Source organism: Lagenorhynchus albirostris, chromosome 3 (assembly GCF_949774975.1).
Source record: "Lagenorhynchus albirostris chromosome 3, mLagAlb1.1, whole genome shotgun sequence".
Classification (NCBI taxonomy): domain Eukaryota; kingdom Metazoa; phylum Chordata; class Mammalia; order Artiodactyla; family Delphinidae; genus Lagenorhynchus; species Lagenorhynchus albirostris.
The window spans coordinates 32,142,448-32,162,974 of record NC_083097.1 but is presented as its reverse complement, the minus strand read 5'-3'; the positions used below and the strand labels follow the sequence as shown (position 1 = coordinate 32,162,974).

General features: G+C 36.7%; 1 protein-coding gene across 1 annotated transcript in view; it reads left to right on the top strand.

Annotated features, from left to right (window-relative positions):
• The window catches only part of FYB1 (FYN binding protein 1), a 100,733-nt gene extending 89,596 nt beyond the window's left edge, over positions 1-11,137 (top strand). Inside the window, exons 16-18 of the mRNA XM_060146035.1 lie at positions 7,402-7,435; positions 10,052-10,083; positions 10,871-11,137. Of these exons, the coding sequence (XP_060002018.1) occupies positions 7,402-7,435; positions 10,052-10,083; positions 10,871-10,893 (89 nt within the window). The 3' untranslated portion in view covers positions 10,894-11,137. The remainder of the gene's footprint in view (positions 1-7,401; positions 7,436-10,051; positions 10,084-10,870) is intronic.
• The last annotated feature ends 9,390 nt before the right edge of the window (positions 11,138-20,527 follow it).

Below are 20,527 nucleotides of genomic sequence, written 5' to 3'. Positions count from 1 at the left end.
GACCACCAGCATCAGAAAACTCCTGTGTGTATTACAATTCTAACACCCTGGACCCACCCTTGACTTGCTGAGTCATGTACTCCGTGGGTCAGACAGAGTCTGTGATCATAACGGCTTCCCTAGTTTGCTCCTACGTACACTAAAGTGAGAACCACTCTGCTAAAGTAGTGAGTGGTTCTTGCTCTGGTCTGGTTTGAAATTATATCACATATGTCACACCTAGAATCTCCAGTTTTCCTACCTTGCAAATTCACTTGTTTTCACTTCCTGTTCGGCCACATTTAATACGACATTCTATTCCAAATAAACACAAGAGTGTCCTGTCCTCTCTGACTTTCTCAGCTACTAAAGCTGGCAGATGGAAATGTTTTTGTCCAGTTTTAAAAGGAAGCTTATTTCATTTAACGTCCAGAGAAGAGTAAGTCAAAATTATGTTGTCCTATATTTAAAATTGAATGGCCAACATGGCTGTCCCATATCAGCTCGGCAAGTCTGCACGGAAAACACAAACTTTGAGTTCAATTTTAATGACAGGAAGGTGACTCAGGTACAGGAACCGAAGTAGATGTTTTAAGAATAAAATACAGTGACTCAAGGGTGGGGAAAATGGATCTAAAGCTTTTATGGAAGGGGTGTGGTTGGCTTTAAAAGGAAAAAATGGAATGTGGGTGCAAAGGATAACAGGCAGGGGTATGTAGTGTTACGACTTGAAGGTTACTGGAGATAATTCAAAGATGGAGCTCCAGAAGACAAAGAAAACCCCCATTCAGACCAGGATTTGTGAAGATGTACCCCAAGGAATAGTCTTAAATGCAGAATAACTACATGCTTTAAAAGGTCATCAAAATATTTTAAAATGTTCAAATTTTTAAAATTATTAAATAAGTTATGATAAATATATAAACTGAGTATTTTCCAGGGTGATTATGATAGCATGAGGAAATTCTCATGATACAACAGTAAGAGGAATAAGAAGCCTGCTTAAAGTAGGATAGGATTTATTTACAGCCATGTTAAAAAATATGTAAATAAAAGAAACCAAACTAAAATCCTAATAGTGGCTGATTAGGGTGATGGACCTAAATGATATGTTTCCTTCCCTCTACTTTCCAAATTATTTCACATTTTTCACAACAGAGAATTGTTCTAGTACTTGTCATGTGGACCTTTCTCCAGGGGAAAAGCTTCAGATTTATCTTGACCTGCTGTCCTGAGATTTCTGTCCCCGCAACAAATCCCATCTAGAGCAATGCTCCTCGACTCCAAAGTACATACACTTCATGTGGGGATCTTGTTAAAAATGCAGATTCTAACTTAGCAGGTCTGAGGTAAGGTGTTTTCCCAAGCTCGCAGGTAATTGATGCTGCTGGTCCGCAGAACATACTCTGAGTAACAGGATATAAATGACCTCAACAACAAACAAGTATAGATACAGATGAGCAGATGTAGATTCAGCATCAAAAACAGAAATTCAGAGGAGACTCCTACCTAGGAACCAGTAGACCCTAAGAATGAGGAAAAGCAACAGCCATTCTGGGATAATTTGTAGTCTGCTATCATTTTCTACTTCGACATCAATAATTCTAAATACTGCTATGAATACTGGAGGACTCCTATCCTCTTAGAATTTATCATCTGTTAAAAATGAGAGGTGAAAACATTACATGACATTCTGGTAGATAAAATCAAGAGTTCCTTGTACCTTTTATCTTCTTCTTTTTTTTTTTTTTTTTTTTCTGCGGCAGGACCAATGCACCTTACAATTCTCAAGCTCACTGATAACTAATTCAATTCTTAGGTGGTTTTAGGGTCCACCTCGGACAGAATGAAAACCAGATGATTATATCAGTAGCACTTGCGTACTAGTTGTTTTTTATTTATAGACTTTCTTTGGCCTGGACTTTGTCTTAGTTTGGCTTTCCCATTTGGGAGGAGATTCTGGGATACTCCCATGAGCACATGGAGAAGTAGACTGGGAAGAGAAGGCAGCTAATAAAATCTTGTTATCAAAAAAAGGTACACTTGGGTAGTAGGAGCTTAATCAGTTGGGAAATCGGAGTGGCAGTGTTATCCCATCCGGTGGGAAACAAACTGGGGTACTTATACATCAACTCTGTGTCCATCAGGAATTGAAGCCTACTCCTGGGCAGGTGGGAAGGCCACCAAGAGCATTTGCGATTTCATTATTCCACAATTCAATGATCATATCTGCTTAATTTCCCTTTTATTTTTCCAAATCTCTTGCTTTTCTTAATTTTTCTAAAACTGCTGGTTAGTCTTTCCTTGAACTGGATGTTTAATTTTCTTAATTTTAAATCTAATTTAAATTTCTTAATTTCTGATCTATTCCTCAAATACCTCCATAGGATTTGGGACAATTGTTGTATGGATTTAACCCTTCCTCACCTGGATTATTGCAATAGCCTTTCAAATGATATGTCTCCCTTACCCTTCTCTCAGCCAATCCACTCACCATACTGTTGCCCAAATATTATTTTTAAAAACATGAAGTCTTTAGGGTTAGTATATAAAACCCTTTGTGATCTAGCCTCACCTTCATCAACTATTTCCCATCTGCAACTAACACTCCAGAAATGTAAACTACTCATTTGTCATTCCCTGAATAAATTATGCTATTTCATCCTTCTATGCTATTTTATTCTACTTGGAATGCCCATAAATTATCTATTAAAAACAACCCAGTTGTCATCTAAAATTGGAAGCACACTCACTCACTCCTCTGCAGCCACCCTAACACAATTAATCTCTCCCTTGCTGCACCATGCCACTACTGTTATTGCTGTCACTGTCCTTACTGTTTTTCCAATCTATTACTCTTATGAGACGGAGCTTGAGAGTAGCTTCAGTGAAATGTTCTCAACACTGTATTGCCAACACATTCTACACTGCCTGGCACCTTGTTTGGGGCTTGCTGAATTGAGTATAACAATTTGGAGATTGCAGTTGGATAACCAGATGAAAATCTGACATACTGACATTCACAGGAAGAAGTCCGTTGAATAGTTTAACTTGTTAGAAGACAGAACTTCTCTGTCTTAGCCATAGTGATGTGGTTCACTTGTTGTGTATCATTTGGGAGACTCTGAATCTTTCAGTTCCTTTTTTCTACATCTAATTAGCGGTAACGACATTTGCAGTCCAACATCATGATGACCCTAACATTTTCCTCACTTTCTATTCTTCTTTAATCCATCCAAAAAAAAAAAGAAAACCATAGTTTACTTAAACCTAATTTGTAATGATAGATATGAGAGGCTAAATCATTAACAGTAATCCCTTCCCACTGCGGAGTAGAGTACAAGCCACTTTTACAGGCATTATCACATTTGATCAAGTCTCACCCACTGACTTGTAAAAAGCACATTGTAGAGGCATTGAGATCTTAAATATATATTTCTGGCACATTCCCAAATGTTTAGAATTTCTTGCTAATATTTGTGCATGTTCCTCAACTCAAAGTCTCATAAGCTGTGAGTTTTCCCACCTCTTGTCACTGGAGAAAATTTTTCTACAAAAAAGTATGGAATGAGACATGAGCTGAGTTATTTGTGATCAAAATGTTGTCCATTTCCTTTGGGCACCAAAGGAAGGGGAATTTTAAAGGTGCTTTGGGTGTCCCCAAATCCAATTGATGATTTCTTTGCTTAGGTAATTTTGGTTTCGATTTTAAAACAACACATGTTCACTGAAGAAAATTTTTGTATTCAGAAATTTAATGTCACCTGATTTGAAGCCCTAAAAATAAGTAGGGAGAGAAAAGGAGAGAGGGAAAGAGAACATTTTTATAGAACTAGGATAATAATTTATATTTAGCGTTATACACTGCATTTTGTTTTTAATTTCTATTACATTATGAGCATTTTCTCTTGAAGTCGGACGTTGTTCCACTTGCCTTAGTAAATCTATGCAGTATGACTTTATTGTTTTTAAACTGCATGAGGCCAAATTGAGTAAGTTTAACTTTATTTCTGGACTTGCTCACAACAAACGAAATAATAAGGAAATAATAAAATTTGTCATTTTTATTGAGTAAAAAATCTGAAAATATTAGAACAAAGATATTTTTTCCAAAGATGGTTTTGTATATCCTTGGTAATTTTATATTCACAACACCCTTCTGAAAGGTGAGTCATTAGTCCTGCAACACATCTGCACTGTAGCAAGTAAATGTTTTGGGAAGAAATTAACTGGCACAAATGGTGGGTGGGTGTTACTTTCTTAACCAACTCTACCCACCACATATTTCAAAACATTTGTTTCAAGTCACTGTGTTCTGCTCTATGAATGTGAGATTTCCTAATGATAATTTCATAGTATCTGTGAGCATCCCTGGTGAGCCAGCGCCCACGATATTACAGAGCTAACTAAACACAGCAGCCACTCTGCACGTTACAGAACTATGATGAGGTTTTCTGTTCATTTCATTTGTTTGTATTTTTCATTACATTCCCTATGATGAATGTTCATGGAACATGTGAGCAGAGAACATTTTTCTACTGCAAAAAAAAAAAAATTTGTGTCTAGGAACTATCATGGAGAAGTGGTTTAAAACTTCATGGTAAGACACTTGTTTTGACACTGCCATGAATCATGCTTGTAATAGAATGAAGTTTCAGCGGAGATTTTTAAAGGTACTAGACAGCAAAACCTATGCTGTATTAAAAGTCGTTAACCCTACAAAAGTGCTATATAATAGTGATTTCATAGTTTATGAGCCCCAAATGATCACATCATTTCAGGGAACTAAAGTAGAGCAGCACAGTACCATCCCACACCCCAACCCCTTGATAAGTTTGTTCTTAAATAATATTCACAATCGTTGATGTTTATGTAGCTCACACAACAACAAAAACAACAAAACGGCAACAACGTTAGAGCCTTCAACAAAAGAAAAAGCTGCTCCTTAGAGCTCTTGAAGAGTCAAGATATAGGAGGAAATGTAATAGGGATTTGAGAAGCTAGGAAAATATATATTTTTATAATAAACTTTGTGAGGTTAGGTAATTAAGCTCTATATCATGAGTTATTAACTTTGGTCATTGAAAGGACTGTTTTATGCCTAATTACAGATAGTGTTTTATCCAGGTCTATACAATTTTAGCATAACTGAGTTTTAAAAAGTAGATGACCTACAAGCACAAGAAAATAAAATCCTTTTATTTCCAGAAATGGTGATTATATTCTCTTTGTTTTGGATTTTGTTTCTCTTGACCTTCTAAATATATTTTACAAACAACAACAGAAATATACTTGAGGCCAGAATAATTCCAATCTCTGGCAATATTTTCTTACTTCTTATACATTTCTCTAATTGTCTACATGTTAATTTTAGTTCAGACACTTTACAAAGCCCAGACAACTCACAATGAGATTGATTTCACCATTAAAGGCTTCAGTCGTTATTTTAAAATTATTAATTTAAACATGAATATCAATGGGAACACTTACTTGTATTGTTTTATTTTCCAATTTGTTTTAAGAGAAAATTCAAAATGAAAACATAACCACCAATTTTAACTAACGAAAAAAAAAAACTTTGTGACTCTTACTGTCTGTAGAAATGGTTCATACTTTATGTTAGTCCTAAACAGAAGTACAAGTAAAGACAGACTTCAATTATTGGAAGCCTGACACAAAATCCACAATTTGTTCAAAAAGTCTGTTATTTGCAGAGTTTCTCTTTTGAGAGACACACATAGAGTTGAATTTGTTAGAGATGAGATTATCCCCCTTTAAAAATTACGCTAAATGATGATGTCTACCTTAACTTTTTTTTAAAGTTTGTTAACGTGAAATGACTGAAAGAACTGTGGAATCAAAGTCTACCCAAGGATCATAGATATTAATTTTAGATGACCTTTATATTAATTTTTCCACTTCTTTAATTGAAATAAAAAGGAAGGTATAACATTGTCTAATTTTTCATACTCTGAGAAAAATATTACTTATTGTACTTTTATCATTTTATCATTTCATTACTGCCATGCTGCAGGAATTCAGAGATAACTTTGATTCTTTATTTTCCAAATATGATTCTTATGAACAATTTTCATCAACAAGTAGTTAATTTCTTGACAAAAAATTTTGGTGGAATTGATTTTACCCTGGAATATTTCAAGGGAAAGTTCATTCTCTTAATTTTTAATCCACAATTTCAGTTGTATGATTCTAACTTTTAAAAAATTTTGCATGTTAAATCAATGGCAATATGTAAGTTTATTAACGTTTACATAAGTTTATTAACGTTGGTATTAATTTTTGCTTGTGAGCTTCCTGCTTTATCATTTTTTACACATTTACTCTGATTTAGAACCAAAACTAGATCTGAGGTGGAGCAAAACCAATAGACTGACTCAGTGAAAGAAGTTATTTAGAAGCTGTATTGACAAGACTATAAATGGTACTAATCTCAAACATACAACAGTGGCTAGGTGCTAACACAAAACCAATAATTCCAAAGGCTAGTAACATTAATTAGATGTCAGCAGACATTTTCTTAAGAAAAACAGCCCATATTTTTTCTTAGGAGTATTTTGCACAAGAGGGGCAAAAATAAAGTGAAAAAAAATCTTTGCTTTCTTGTATAAAATGTTTATTTTCCATTTAACAGAAGAATCACTAGAATCCCTGATACTAGTGCTCTTCTAATAATTATTTATTCCATGAAAGATGAAAATGCAAACATTGACGCTCTGTCAAATGGCAAAAGCAATAGTGAAAGCTCTTTCACGCTCATTATAAGAGAGCTGTTTTGAAACCATTTAGAATGCACACTCCCCCAAGTAAACACTAGATTGCGGATCTGAAAGGGGAATGGAACACAGTTCTGACTGTTCAGTATAATAAAATTTGAAAAGTTAAGTCTTAGACCTGGTGATATTTAAAATCCCTACCTGTGACCTACTTTTTTCATAGGAGAAATTATGCTTAATAGATTCTTAAAACTGTGTCAAGTGGGTAACACCTTAAAGAAATAGATTAAAATGTGAAAGAAGATTGTGCTACAACCTACAGTAGCTTAGAAAAGAAAATATTGGTTTTTAATTTAAGGGGGAAAGGAGGAAAGATTGTAAATGGAGGAAAAGAGTCATGTAGGAGAGAGAGAGAAAAAAAAGTTAGAGAGAAGAGGAAAAGTTATAAAGCAGAAACTAACACACCATTGTAAAGCAATTATACTCCAATAAAGATGTTAAAAAAAAAAAGGAAGGAGAGAAAAGTGGACACAAATAAGAAAAATAAGTCATATTTGGAGATAGATATAATTATTCAATATATTATATATTCTTTTAATTATTAAATTCTATTTCAATTTCTTTAAAAATAGTAGGGATTTTTCAAGTTTGTACTGTTAATAAAATTTATTTTCTTTTTCTTTCTTAGACGGTTATGTCCTTCGGAGTCACTTGGTAGACAAGTAAGCCCATTTTCTTCTACTACTATACTTCCGAAAATAATTATATGCTTTTCTTTAAGAAAGTTTCCTAATATCACTTACATAATATAATCTACTAAACTATCATAAATAAATTTTAAAACAATATGCTATACTAATGTCAATATGGTAGTACCCATAACAAAGTTAGTTTTGATAAAGTGTCACTCTTTTAAATATAAAGGAGGAGCCCTTCTCACTCACGTTTATACAGTTCATAGTTTTATATATTCATTGGATACACACATTGCAAACATTGGAGACAGGTCAAAACCACTAACACTTTGCATTTCACTAGCTATTAATGCAGTTGATTGAATTGAATTAATCAGGTATCGATTAGTGTCTGCAGAGTAGGTACAAATATCACCTGTTAACGGTTTATGGCTTGGCGCCTAATTGAAGGCTTTTCTTTACTCACACTAGGCATAGTAGAGTATTAAGTTGCCTTTTTTGGAAGCATGCCAGAAAAAGATAGTGGTCAATGATTCTTCTATTTTTATGAATAGGACATTGTCACAGTCTGGTACTAGTGCTATTAGAGTCCACCCACAATGTTATAAGATCCTATTCCAAGTAAACCAGTGCAAGAAATGAACTCCATTATCAGGGTAGGTCATATACCAATACAGAGATTTACAGAATTCAGCATGATTAAGAAATCAAGGAAGATTCACAAACTGTATCCGTAAATAACCTGACACCAATCAGAAAGAGGCAAAGCAATGTTAAGGGCTCTGTCAGCAAACCAGGAAAGAGTCAAAAGAAAAATAATCACAATACTTTTATTTTCCTCAGAGCATTAATCACAGTAGTAGGTGTGGGACTTTTCAATAGGTTTTACTCTATGAAAGATACAAATTTCAAGGAAAGAATGCGTGACAAATAACGGGACCATGTCTTCATCAGTGAAGAGAGAATTCAGAAAGTGTACTCTCTAAGTAATTATTGCTTTATTACCTATTGAAGTGAATACTTAATAAAAGTTTATTGAATGAATAATAGAAAAAAATCTGTCCTCTTTGCATTTGTATCAGATTTCCGTTAGCCAAATCCTCCCTCAATCTCAGAGAAAGGATCCAAACAGAAGACCTAGGGAACTCACAGCATCTGCCATAGTTGGCAGCAATTTGAAAAGCCTGCTGCTGCTTCCATGATAAATGCACAGAGGTAGTATAGGAACCAAGAGTAGGTCTGGTCTAAATGACAAAGTCACCTTACATTTGTGTATCCTACGTTTCAAGGCTATATTAATATTTATAATTCTTTCTACTTTAATTACTTGCATATCATTCTCTCCTCCATTAGATTATAAGTTTCTTGAAATAAAAACTGTGTCTTACTTATATCTCCTGGTACATAGGAGGAACTCAGTGCGTGTGTAGAATAGAATATTTCACAAAGATTCAGGACCAGATAAAACCTAAAATGTGTAAAACTCACCAGAACGATTATTATGGCTGCCGCCTATAACCACAAATATTTTTTAAATTATATAACACAAGAATCACCATACAGTGACTTCCTTGGCAGTCCAGTGGTTAAGACTCCATGCTTCCAATGCAGGGGACATGGGTTTGATCCCTGGTCGGGAAACTAAGATCCCACATGCTGCGCGGCATGGCCCAAAACTTTAAAAAGTAAAAAATAGGACTTCCCTGGTGGCGCAGTGGTTAAGAATCCGCCTGCCAATGCAGGTGACATAGGTTCGAGCCCTGGTCCAGGAAGATCCCACATGCCGCAGAGCAACTAAGCCTGTGTGCCACAGCTACTGAAGCCTGCGTGCCTAGAGCCCGTGCTCCGCAACAAGAGAAGCCACCGCAATGAGAAGCCCGCGCACCACAACGAAGAGTAGCCCCGGCTCGCCACAACTAGAGAAAGTCTGGCGTGCAGCAATGAAGGCCCAACGCAGCCAAAAATAAAATTAATTAATTATAAATAAATAAATAAAATATATAAATAAAAAATAAAAAAAGAATCGCCATACAAACCATATCCTGGCTGCTTATTTTGTAACCAATATTTATATATTTTAAATTAATATTTACACATTATAATTAGAAACATTGCAGAAATTATGCACCCATTTCCTATGCCAAATATTTCTGTATTTGATTCAACATTTGAAGTTCAAGTGAAAGTAGTATAAATCTGATATTACTGAACATAAAGAATCCATCACAGTTTTGGATTAGGGCCCCCAGTGGAGTACTGTGCCATGATTTTTCAGTTTGTTCAGTTCAACAAACACTACTGACCAAGGACAGCTGTGTGCTAGGCTTATAGTTCTATCTAAAGATGAGTAAGGCAAGGTCTATGCTCTTGGGGCATGTTTTCATTGTTCTGTATGTCTATGATATGGAATAAATTGTGTGTGTGTGTGTATGTGTGCGCTATAAGAATGAAACAGAGGATTCGATTAAGTCAATGAAAGGAGATACAGATGAATATGAAATTTCTTCCCACTTATAAATGTAACTCTCACCCTTAAATGCCTTATGTCACATAAAATCACATTATTAAACTTATAACCTAAATATTGCTTTAATGTTAAGAAGATTCTTTCTTTAAAATAAAATTTATTTTCTACACTTACAGTGATGGAGAGATTTATGACGATATTGCTGATGGTAAGTCTCACGTGGCACCCAGCACAGAGAACAGTCATGGTGAATTTACTGTTCTTACAAATACTGAAAATAGCTTGCTGGATTAATTAGAGCCTTCCAATCTGATTAGAATTTGAATCACCTGAAAATGTTAAGAAAGGTAAATGCCATGGTATAATGAAATAAAATTATTTTTGAACATGACTGAAAATCAAGGAAAAATCTCTTATTTATTTTCTTTGAAAACAAAAGAATGAAATATTAGTGTATTTTTCATTATACCATGAATCTTAATAAGAATTGCTTTTATCCACAAAAATATTTGTGCCTCGACAATAAGTAGGTACTTATTTCATAACCTGTATTACTCACTAGTATTATCTAAGCATTGTACATTTCTAAATTATGATCTAAAAAATAAATCTCACCTGAAATGAAGCATAGTGTTAATTATGTTCCTTTTAGTCTCCTTTTAAATGTATGATTCTTACTGATACCTAGTATTTTCAACCTCATTCAGAATTACTATCAAAAAGTACATTTAATTAAGTACCAGGTAAAATAATCTTGAGTCTCATTTTGATAGAGAATAGATTTGTCCAGAAACTTTGTTTGGAAAAGTACACTGAGCAATGAATGTTAAATAAATATATGGCCTTCGATTTAAATGCTTTTTCATAAAGTGAGACAATTCTCCTATTTTTATCCTAAACCAGGAGAGTATGAATCATTTACATTTACAGCGTTGGAACACTTAGAGGATATGTATTTTGTGTAACTAATTTAAATTTGTATTTTCTTTTTTTAGGTTCCATCTACGACAATGACTAGTTCTCAGCTTTGGTCATTCTGCTATGTTCATTTGATGACAATGTGAAGTCTGTGTTTTAATTGGCCTATGTTATCGGGTATCATAGAAAATGAATGCACAAAACTAGTTATTACCATTTGTTATAAAATTATGATTATTTTTATACATTTTGAGATTTTGGACTTAGAAAATGATTTCCCTGCTTAATCAACATCTTGGAAGACTGCATCAATGAGATGTAAGAAATATTAAATACCCAGTTCTGCCTCAGCTACAATTATATAAGCACTTCTTTTAGACCATCAATAGACAACTCTCCCTTCCGAAAAAAAAAAAAAAATCTTTTGAGAAAAAATGGCTGTTGTCTAAAGAAATATAAAGAACAACAAAAATATAAGGAAGGAAATTTTTAAATTTTTCATAAGAAGAAAAACTCTTGTTTGTACTTCTAATGATCCTATCTTATATTCTCTATTCAAATTATCTTTTAAAAGGCAGGGCTGTCTCCACACTTACTGGTGGGTTAAATGTTTTCAAAAATTATAGTAGTAGCAGAACTTTTGTATAAAGTTTACCATATAATTCTGTTTAAAGTACTGTTGTAACTAGAGTAGATATGAATGAAGACCACCCCAAAATTATGAAGAATGGAAGAATGGAGTTCAAAATTAACTAGCCTTTTATGGCATCTCTTTACTATGAAGACTCTTTTAAAGGTTTCTGTTTTTGTTTCTCTATTACCTCTATGGAAAAAAAATTTTAAACCACTTTACTGGAAAGTTGGCCAGCAGAGGAAATACAAATTAATAAACCTTAGCGTTTGGGCTGGGGTATTTCCTATTGGTACGTACTCAACCAAAAATAACCCAAAAACAAAATGTGAAGCATTTGGGTTCCAAATGCTAAGAACACTAAACACCACGATACAAAATGCAGAAACGTAACACCCAAGAAAATAGCATATTAGGAAATTTTTTCACAGCTTCCAAAACATGAATTGAGCAAATCCTAATGCTGGCTCTGCTATTAATGAGCCATGATGTGTTACTGGATAAATTATTTATCCTCCTCCTAGTTTTCTCATCTGCAAATTTCAGGATTAGACTAAGTCAATTTTTCCCAACGTTTTCACTATCAGTTACCTCAAATGTCTATAATCCTCCCTCTACCCTAGCCCTGTGTTTCAGAAGTTTTGCTGATTTTTAAAACTCATTGATTAAATAATCATTAATGCATTATCCATGTTTTAATATTGCAGAGGCCCATTGGAGAGTCTGAAGAGTAGCCCCACTGAATTGAAATAATTTCAAGTAATTGTAAAGGAACTCAAAGGCTTCATGTGGGTAAAGTGGGATTTCTGTTAGGTGCTTTGAAATTTAAAAATAGATCAACTACTATTGTTCAATGTGTATACTCTGGGGGTCTGAGGCCCCCAAATTAGAAGCCACTAATCTCAAAGACCCCCTCCAATTATGAAATATTTTGGTGTCTACTTTTTGATAGGGAGAGCCAGTATTTGCTCACATGATGAATTTATTTTAATACTAGATAAAATTACAGCATCCAGAAGTGGTTTTTGTTTGTTACATTTGGTAACAAATATACAACATACACTGACATTATGTTTCCAGTAATTTTATCTTCTGATTGAGAATGGTATAAACTCAATACAATGTCAGTTTTTGGGTTTTTTGTTTGTTTGTTTTTTTGCTGTACGCGGGCCTCTCACTGTTGTGGCCTCTCCCGTTGCGGAGCACAGGCTCCAGACGCGCAGGCTCAGAGGCCATGGCTCACGGGCCCAGCCGCTCCGCGGCATGTGGGATCCTCCCGGACCAGGGCATGAACCCGTGTCCCCTGCATCGGCAGGCGGACTCTCAACCACTGCGCCACCAGGGAAGCCCCAATGTCGGTTTTTAAAATTCTAAATTATATCAAGGGTATCTTTCAGAGTTATGCTTTATACACCAAGAAACAGACACATGTTTATGAAAGATTTATATGACAATCATCTTAATATAAAAGAAATATCTGAAGTATTAATTTTAATATACTAAATATTATTTCTATTATGGTTTTATGTGAGGAATTTTGTCATGTGAGAAGAGCGACAAATAAATAATACCTTCAGCAGATAACTTTGCCTCCTACTTATCAAGAAATCAAGGCCATCAGCCCTTCTGTCCTGTAACTTGATCCCAAATCTATGAGTCTTTGAGCCCATTTTTACCTCTTTTGATTTCCACCTCAGCGGATGGGGTGGTACCTCCTGTTCAAGACCAAACCTTCCACCACTGGTGCCCTTGATACTTTGCCTCCTGTTTTGTGGTAGAAATTGAGATAACCAAGTGCAGTTCCCTTTAACTTCCTACAACGTTCAACCTTAACCCTATCCAGACACTATCCCAGAAAATAAGATGTCACTGCTTAGAGTCAAAGCCACAACCTGTTATCTTACGTCTTTCTACCTTCTCTGGAGTCTTCTTCCTCCACAATTAATTCATTCTCAACATCCCTCTTGCACCTCTTCCCCAACCCTCTTTCCCTCCTTCCCTTCCTCTTTTCTATCTTTAACATCTTCCATTCTGCAGATTCCCTCTTCTAGGCTTACAAACATACCGAAGTCTTTCCTATTTGAAAAACAGCAGGAAACCTTGCCTCGAATCCAAATACCTCTCTAACTACAGCCCATTTCTATCTTCCTTTCCTCATCTCATTGTCTTAAAATAGTAGGGTATATGGAATTCCCTGGTGGTCCAGTGGTTAGGGCTCCCATGCTTCCACTGCAGGGGGCACAGCTTCAATCCCTGGTTGGGGAACTAAGACCCCTACATGCCGCCCGGTGTGGCCAAAAAAAAAAAAAAGTAGAGTATATGTGGCAGCCAGGAGAATGTGCCTTACAGACTTTCAACCACGGAGAGCTTAATTAACCAAAGACCCCAGCTTCTGCACTCTGAAATCCATCCCCACTGTTGTGCCAATGCCACGTTTCCCACAGACTGCTCCTGTGTAGCCAGCACTTGAGCATGGCAGGCCTGTTCCTGAAAGATACATAAGCTTCCAGCAGCCCGGCTAACCCTTCCTTATCCCACATAGCACTCTGAGATGCTTCTACCCAATCATCTCCCCCTCCTCCCTTCATGAGGTCAGACTTGCGCTGCTGCCTGATGGCTCCTCCAGCCTTCCCCACCTCCCTCCCATTTCCTCTGACACATATATTTGTGCCACCCTCCCCCCCCCCACAGAAAATTACTACACTTTCACTCCATCTTGGTGTTTGCTTTCCAGAGGACCTGCACTGAACACAGTAGCGCTGGAGAGTTTGTAAAAATACACATCCTCCTCAAATCAACTGAATCAGAATCTCTGGGGAAGAAACTTTTCAATCATTATTATTATTATCTTATTTTATTTTATTATTATTTTTTTTTGCGGTACGCGGGCCTCTCACTGTTGTGGCCTCTCCCGTTGCGGAGCACAGGCTCCGGATGCGCAGGCTCAGCGGCCATGGCTCACGGGCCCAGCCGCTCCACGGCATGTAGGATCTTCCCGGACCGAGGCACGAACCCATGTCCCCTGCATCGGCAGGCGGACTCTCAACCACTGCGCCACCAGGGAAGCCCTCAATCATTATTTTTAATTGAAGTATAGTTGATTTATAATGTTGTGTTAGTTTCAGTTATACAGCAAAGTGATTCGGTTTTACATATATATAATCTATCTATTTTTCTGATTCTTTTCCCTTATAGGTTATTATAAAATATTGAGTATAGTTCCTTGTGCTACACAGTAGAAACTTGCTGGTTTCCATCAATTTTTAATTAACTCTAAATATGAGTTTAATGCTTAGCCAGGTTTGGGAATCCCTGGCCTCTATTCACCCTCTGCCACATTCTTAAGTTATATTCAATCTTCAACTTGCTGCAGTCTGATCTGTGCTGCAATTACTCTCAAGTCAGCTCTATGTGGATATCCCACAAGTACCTCTAACTCACGTGACTCAAAACTGAGCTCATTCTCTTCCCCCTTTCAGTTGATGATCCCTCTTGTAGATTCTATCTCAGTGACAAATGTATCATCCATTTGCCCAAGCTCAAAACCAGAAGTTTCTCTGCTTCTGCTCATTCATTCTCAGTGTCCAATGACTCATCATTAAACAGAGGTCCCCAAAATAAAGACTCTGTCTTACTTGTTTTATACTCCTATACTTTACATGGTATTTGAAGCCTTTTATTATATATTTGACAATGAAAATATAAGTGATGCCTGCAAAGAATGTGTTAATCCAGTAGGCTGCCACTGTAATTTTTCCTTAACTGCTGTTTCAAATGCCATAAGAGGTTGAGTAAATTGATGGCTGAGAAATGCCAGTTCGATTTATCAACATGTGGATAATAGGTGACCTTAGAAAGACTGAAGCAATCAAGCCCAAGCTGACTGCAATGGTGCCCTGCGTTAGGAAGCAGATTCTGGGATAGAGTTTGTAGTATCTATTAGGGATGAACATCTGTTGAAGGAAGGGAAAGAAACATGACTGAGCAGAGAAAGCAGTTAAACTGGGATCCAAGCCCAACATCCTCAGCCAACCAGATGGGGGCCTTCGGAATAAACTCTACCCAGGCCAAAATGGCCAGTCCTTTTACCTCACTCATCACCATACATGGGCCACCCTGGGAAGGGCATGACCTTGTGCAAGATGACACTGAGTCTGAGGCAGACCCTGAAGAAGCAGACAGTTTGAGGCAGTCTGCAGACCACATTCCCCTCAGCTGGGCAGCGAGTACTTCCTTGAAGGAGGTTAGCATCCCATGTCCACAAATGGACTGAGAGGTGAATGGAAGGTTAGAAAATTGAGACAGACATAATGGACACCTCTTTCCAGAAATTTTACTGCAAAAGTAAGGAAAATGATATATAAGTAATAGCCAGATGGGAAAATAAAGTGAAGAAGGGGCTTTATTATTTTGTTCTGGGGAATAGATTGTTTGTTTCTAAGACAGAAAAGACTTGAGCTTATGCAAAACCAGATGGGAAGGATCCAGTTTGGGAGAAAAAGGTAAAAAGATGGAGGATTGGACAGAAATAGACTGCAAATTACAATTTTTTTCCCTGGCAAATTATGTGTCATTACATCTGTAAAATGCTAAGCATTGTTCTGGACACATCATAAGGACTCAAATATTATCACATTATTATTATGACTAATTTTGAAATACATGCTGATGCTTGTCACAATTATGCCACATACTTAAGGGTTTATTTTAGTGACTACGTATGTCATTTCTTCTGCCTCCTGCTTGAGATTATCAGCTAAGTTACATAACCTTGAATAAGAATCTAAACTTTGCTAAGACTCAGGATCTTCATTTATAAAATATGAAAGTACGTACTTTACAGTGCTGTGAAAATTAATTGAAACTATGTACTTAAGCATTTAGTACAGTGTCTGACCCATATTAACTTTTTCTAAAAGGTATCTAGATACACTGTTTTATCTTTTTTAATATTATTTTATTTATTATTTATTTTCCTTATTTCTTTTGGCTGCGTCAGGTCTTACTTGTGGTACATAGGGTCTTTGTTGAGGCATGCAGGATCTTTTCATCACGGCACGCAGTCTGCTCGGGCTTCTCTCCAGTTGTGGCGTGCGGGTTTTCTCTCTCTAGTTGTGGTGCGCAGGCTCCAGAGTGCGTGGGCTCTGTAGTTTGTGGCACACATGCTCTCTGGTTGAGGTGCGCGAGTGCAATAGTTGTGACACGCGGGCTTAGTTGCCCCGAGGCATGTGGAAATCTCAGTTCCCCAACCAGGGATTGAACCCGTGTCCCCTGCAATGGAAGGTGGATTCTTTACCACTGGACCACCAGGGAAGTCCCTGACCCATGTTAATGTTATCATTATCACCTTGCTTGCTTGTTTGCTATTATACGTTTTGAACATGTCAACTGAATGGAATTCTGTTGAGATGAGCATTATTTTAATGATGGCAAACTTGCTCTGACTCCCAGTTATTTACCAGCTGATATTTGAGAGTAATATAGAAACACTTAAGATTAAACACAATAAACAAAAATAAAATAATAATAAATAAACCCACTGTCTGAGCCAGGTCCAGTTCCTGCATCTGAGTTTCAGGTTACAGTGTGGACATCATTTTTTATTTGATATTTCCTGCAACACTTAGGGAGACAGGCATCCTGGTTTTCATAATAGAAACATCTGTTTTCTAATTCAGTGACAGTTTTCACCCTGTTTCGTTGAGGAAAATATTAGGGGCTTCCCTGGTGGCGCAGTGGTTGAGAGTACGCCTGCCGATGCAGGGGACATGGGTTCGTGCCCCGGTCTGGGAAGATCCCACATGCCGCAGAGCGGCTGGGCCTGTGAGCCATGGCCGCTGAGCCTGCGCGTCCGGAGCCTGTGCTCCGCAACGGGAGAGGCCACAGCAGTGAGAGGTCCGCGTACCTCAAAAAAAAAAATATATTAGGCTGTGTATATGTTCTCCTAGAGTAGGCTGGGGCAGAGTCACAATCTTCAGCTTTAACTGCAAATTTGGTAAAATAATGGATGTGCAAGAGGCACCTCTTGTCTCTGGGGGTTCATCTGCATGTAGCAATTCCTCTCTGTTTCCACAACCTATTGAATTAGAAGAGTTTTGCAAATGTCAAAAAGCATGTTTAAACACCAACTTATTAATGGTATTCCTACTGAAGTTTAGATAAAGATTCAGAGTTCTTGGCTACAAGTAACAGAAATTAACTATTGCCTTTCCATAACTCACTCGTGAATCAAAGTCCCTAGAGAGAGCACTCCATTGACTGGTTAAGTCATGTGCCAGCCCACGTGGTGGGGGCAGGGAGGCTCCTAATGCTTTGGCTCCCAAGTGAAAGAGAGTCACCTAGAATTATCCTCTCAAGCAAGACTATACTCAAGATAATTTCCCAATACAAAAATCAGAGTGCTACTAACAAAAGGGGACCCAACCTTGTCAGTAAAGCAGGCAAGGTATGTATATATATATATATATATATATATATATATATATATATATATATATATACATATATATATAGTTATATATATTTATATGAAAGACAAAGATATATTTTGTTTATATATTAAACACATAGTAATATTTCTCTTCTACAAGGAATATATATATATATATATATATATATATATTCTCAGTTTCCTTGAAGAATTTGGTCTTCTATCTTTCCTTGCTCACTTTTGATAGAGACATAGAGCAAAGGTTCTGTCCTATAAGAAACACCATAGTGTCAACGTGATGATCACTGGCAACTGATACTCATCTTTGATGTGGGGATAATAGAGAATGGTAGGGACTGTGGCAAACAGTAGAATATAAGCTCTGTCTACAGGAGTCAGTTGCTAATTATACTGGATATCTCCTGCTTGGCCCTCGAGATCCCCCCTCCAATCCTTTCCACCCTGCTCTGTGCCCCTCAGGACTACACTTTATGGGCTGACTCAAGAGGCTCCCTTGACTTATAGCTTCTGGTTTCATTCGGCCATTGAGGAGCACTACCAGACACAGACAGAGAGTGAGGTTTGGATATTTATTCGTCTGGCTTCCTCCCTGAGGCATTGTCATGAGCTAGCTGTGTCCTTCACCCAAAGTCACAGCTCTGCCAGACAGCCTTCTCCATTGTGCTGCCTCTCTGGTTCCAATGCTTCTCCCTCTGCTTCCTCTGAGATTGCAATCGCTCCCTGAGGTTATACCGGTTCCAGGCTACTGCTCTTTACACTGTGGTTTCCCAACACACTGTCCACACATGTGTAATCAATCTCTTTATTAAGCCTTCCTCAAATTCCCCAGTTTGAGTTTGCCATTTGTTTCCCACTTAGGCCCTACTGATATATGACTCAAATCTGTTGGATTATGGGCCTGGTGTCAGTAGAGTCTCCAATTTTTCAAAAGAAGTGATATCAAGGTTTATATATATAATTCCTACTTTTTTTTTTTTACTGCTGATTCAAGTTTTCTTAAAAGCACTATTCAGACCAAACAGGTTATCCTAGTTATTATCCCAAATTATTATGGGCCAGATTTGACCCATGGGGTCCATCTGTAACGTCAGCCATTTATGATGGGAAATAGATGGAGCACAGGCCACTCTATAGCTATCCAACTTGCCAATAATGAGGGGCCTTTTTGTGTGAGTGAGTGGTGGACAAAATTTATTTAGTGTCTATAACAACCAGATTAGATTATTAAACTTCCTTTTTTTTTTCAATATGGATCACAGAGGCTTGCTCTTCCTTCCTTCCTTCCTTTCTTTCTTTCTTTCTTTCTTTTTCTTCTCTAGTCATTCTATTGGTCTGTCTTCAAATTCCTTTCTTTTTTAGTGTCCAATATATCATCATCTAATGGAGTTTTACAATTTTAATATTGTATTTTTCATTTCTAGAATTTTCACTTGTTTCTTTAGTCTTTAATCTTCACTTTAATCTTTCTTTCTTCTATTCAGTGAGACTACTGTTCTCTATTTGGTTTCCACAGCTTTGTGTTTTATTTTGAAAGGTGTCCTCAGGCAAAAAGCCAGAGAGAATGTTGAGTTCACCCTATTTGTTTCTTATATCTCAAGGTCATGATCCACACTATCTATTGTACAATGCTTAAAAACGGTCGTTCATATATTTTGTCTAGATTAATAGTTGTTTATTGTGGGAAAGTAAATCCAATACCTATTCTCCATCATGGATGGAATCAGAAATTGTTCATTAAAAAAAATTATCTATTTATCTATCTATCTATCAAGATATCTTTTTATATTCTGCTTCTGATCATGATATCTGAAGTCCATGGGCTATAATTCTGCTGATTTTTATTTCTATTGATTCTTACTCATGGTGAATTTTTCCTATGAGTTTAATGATCTTTGACCATGAACTTTTATTTGTTTGATCTTAAATGTGTAGAGTGGGTATTTTTCTCCAGAAAGGATTTGTAATTGCTAATTCTGGAAGCCAGGGGGCACTACCAACCTGGGTCCACTTCGGTCCACTTCGAGGATACTGGGTTTAATGCAGAAGTGTCATGTTCTGCTTTTCTACCTTCTGTTAGTTGCTTAACCTTCAAAGCCCAGGTATACTATTGGCATTTGCCCTCTAGATAGCTGGGCTTTTCCAGTTTTCTATTTGTTCAGTGTTGTTCTAATTTTGGTACAGTGTTAGGTTTTTGGTTTTTGGTGGAGAAGTTTTGGAGATTTATTTTAGCCAAAAAAAAAAGAAAAGAAAGAATAAATTAAGCTATTGATATTTATTATACAGATTAACAATCAACCTGTCATTTGATTAGTAGGTTGTATTGGCATGAGTCATGTAAGGTATCCTGAGGGAAAACTGGGGGTTCTGCAACTCAGGGGAACTCACAACACTCGCCTAGGAAGTCTTTTCACTTGGGCATATGTCCATATATCACATCCAGATAATTGGATTTAAGGAGTATATTTTAAACTATCTTTAACAAAGTGGATACACGGTTTATAAAGAATCTTGCAAAGGAACTATGTGTATGTAACACAAAGAATGAAAGCACAAGCACAAGATTTTAAAATATGGAAGATCAGATATTCTTATTCCTGATACTAGCACTTTAACAACATCATTACAAGAAAAAAGCAATGATAATGTAATCAG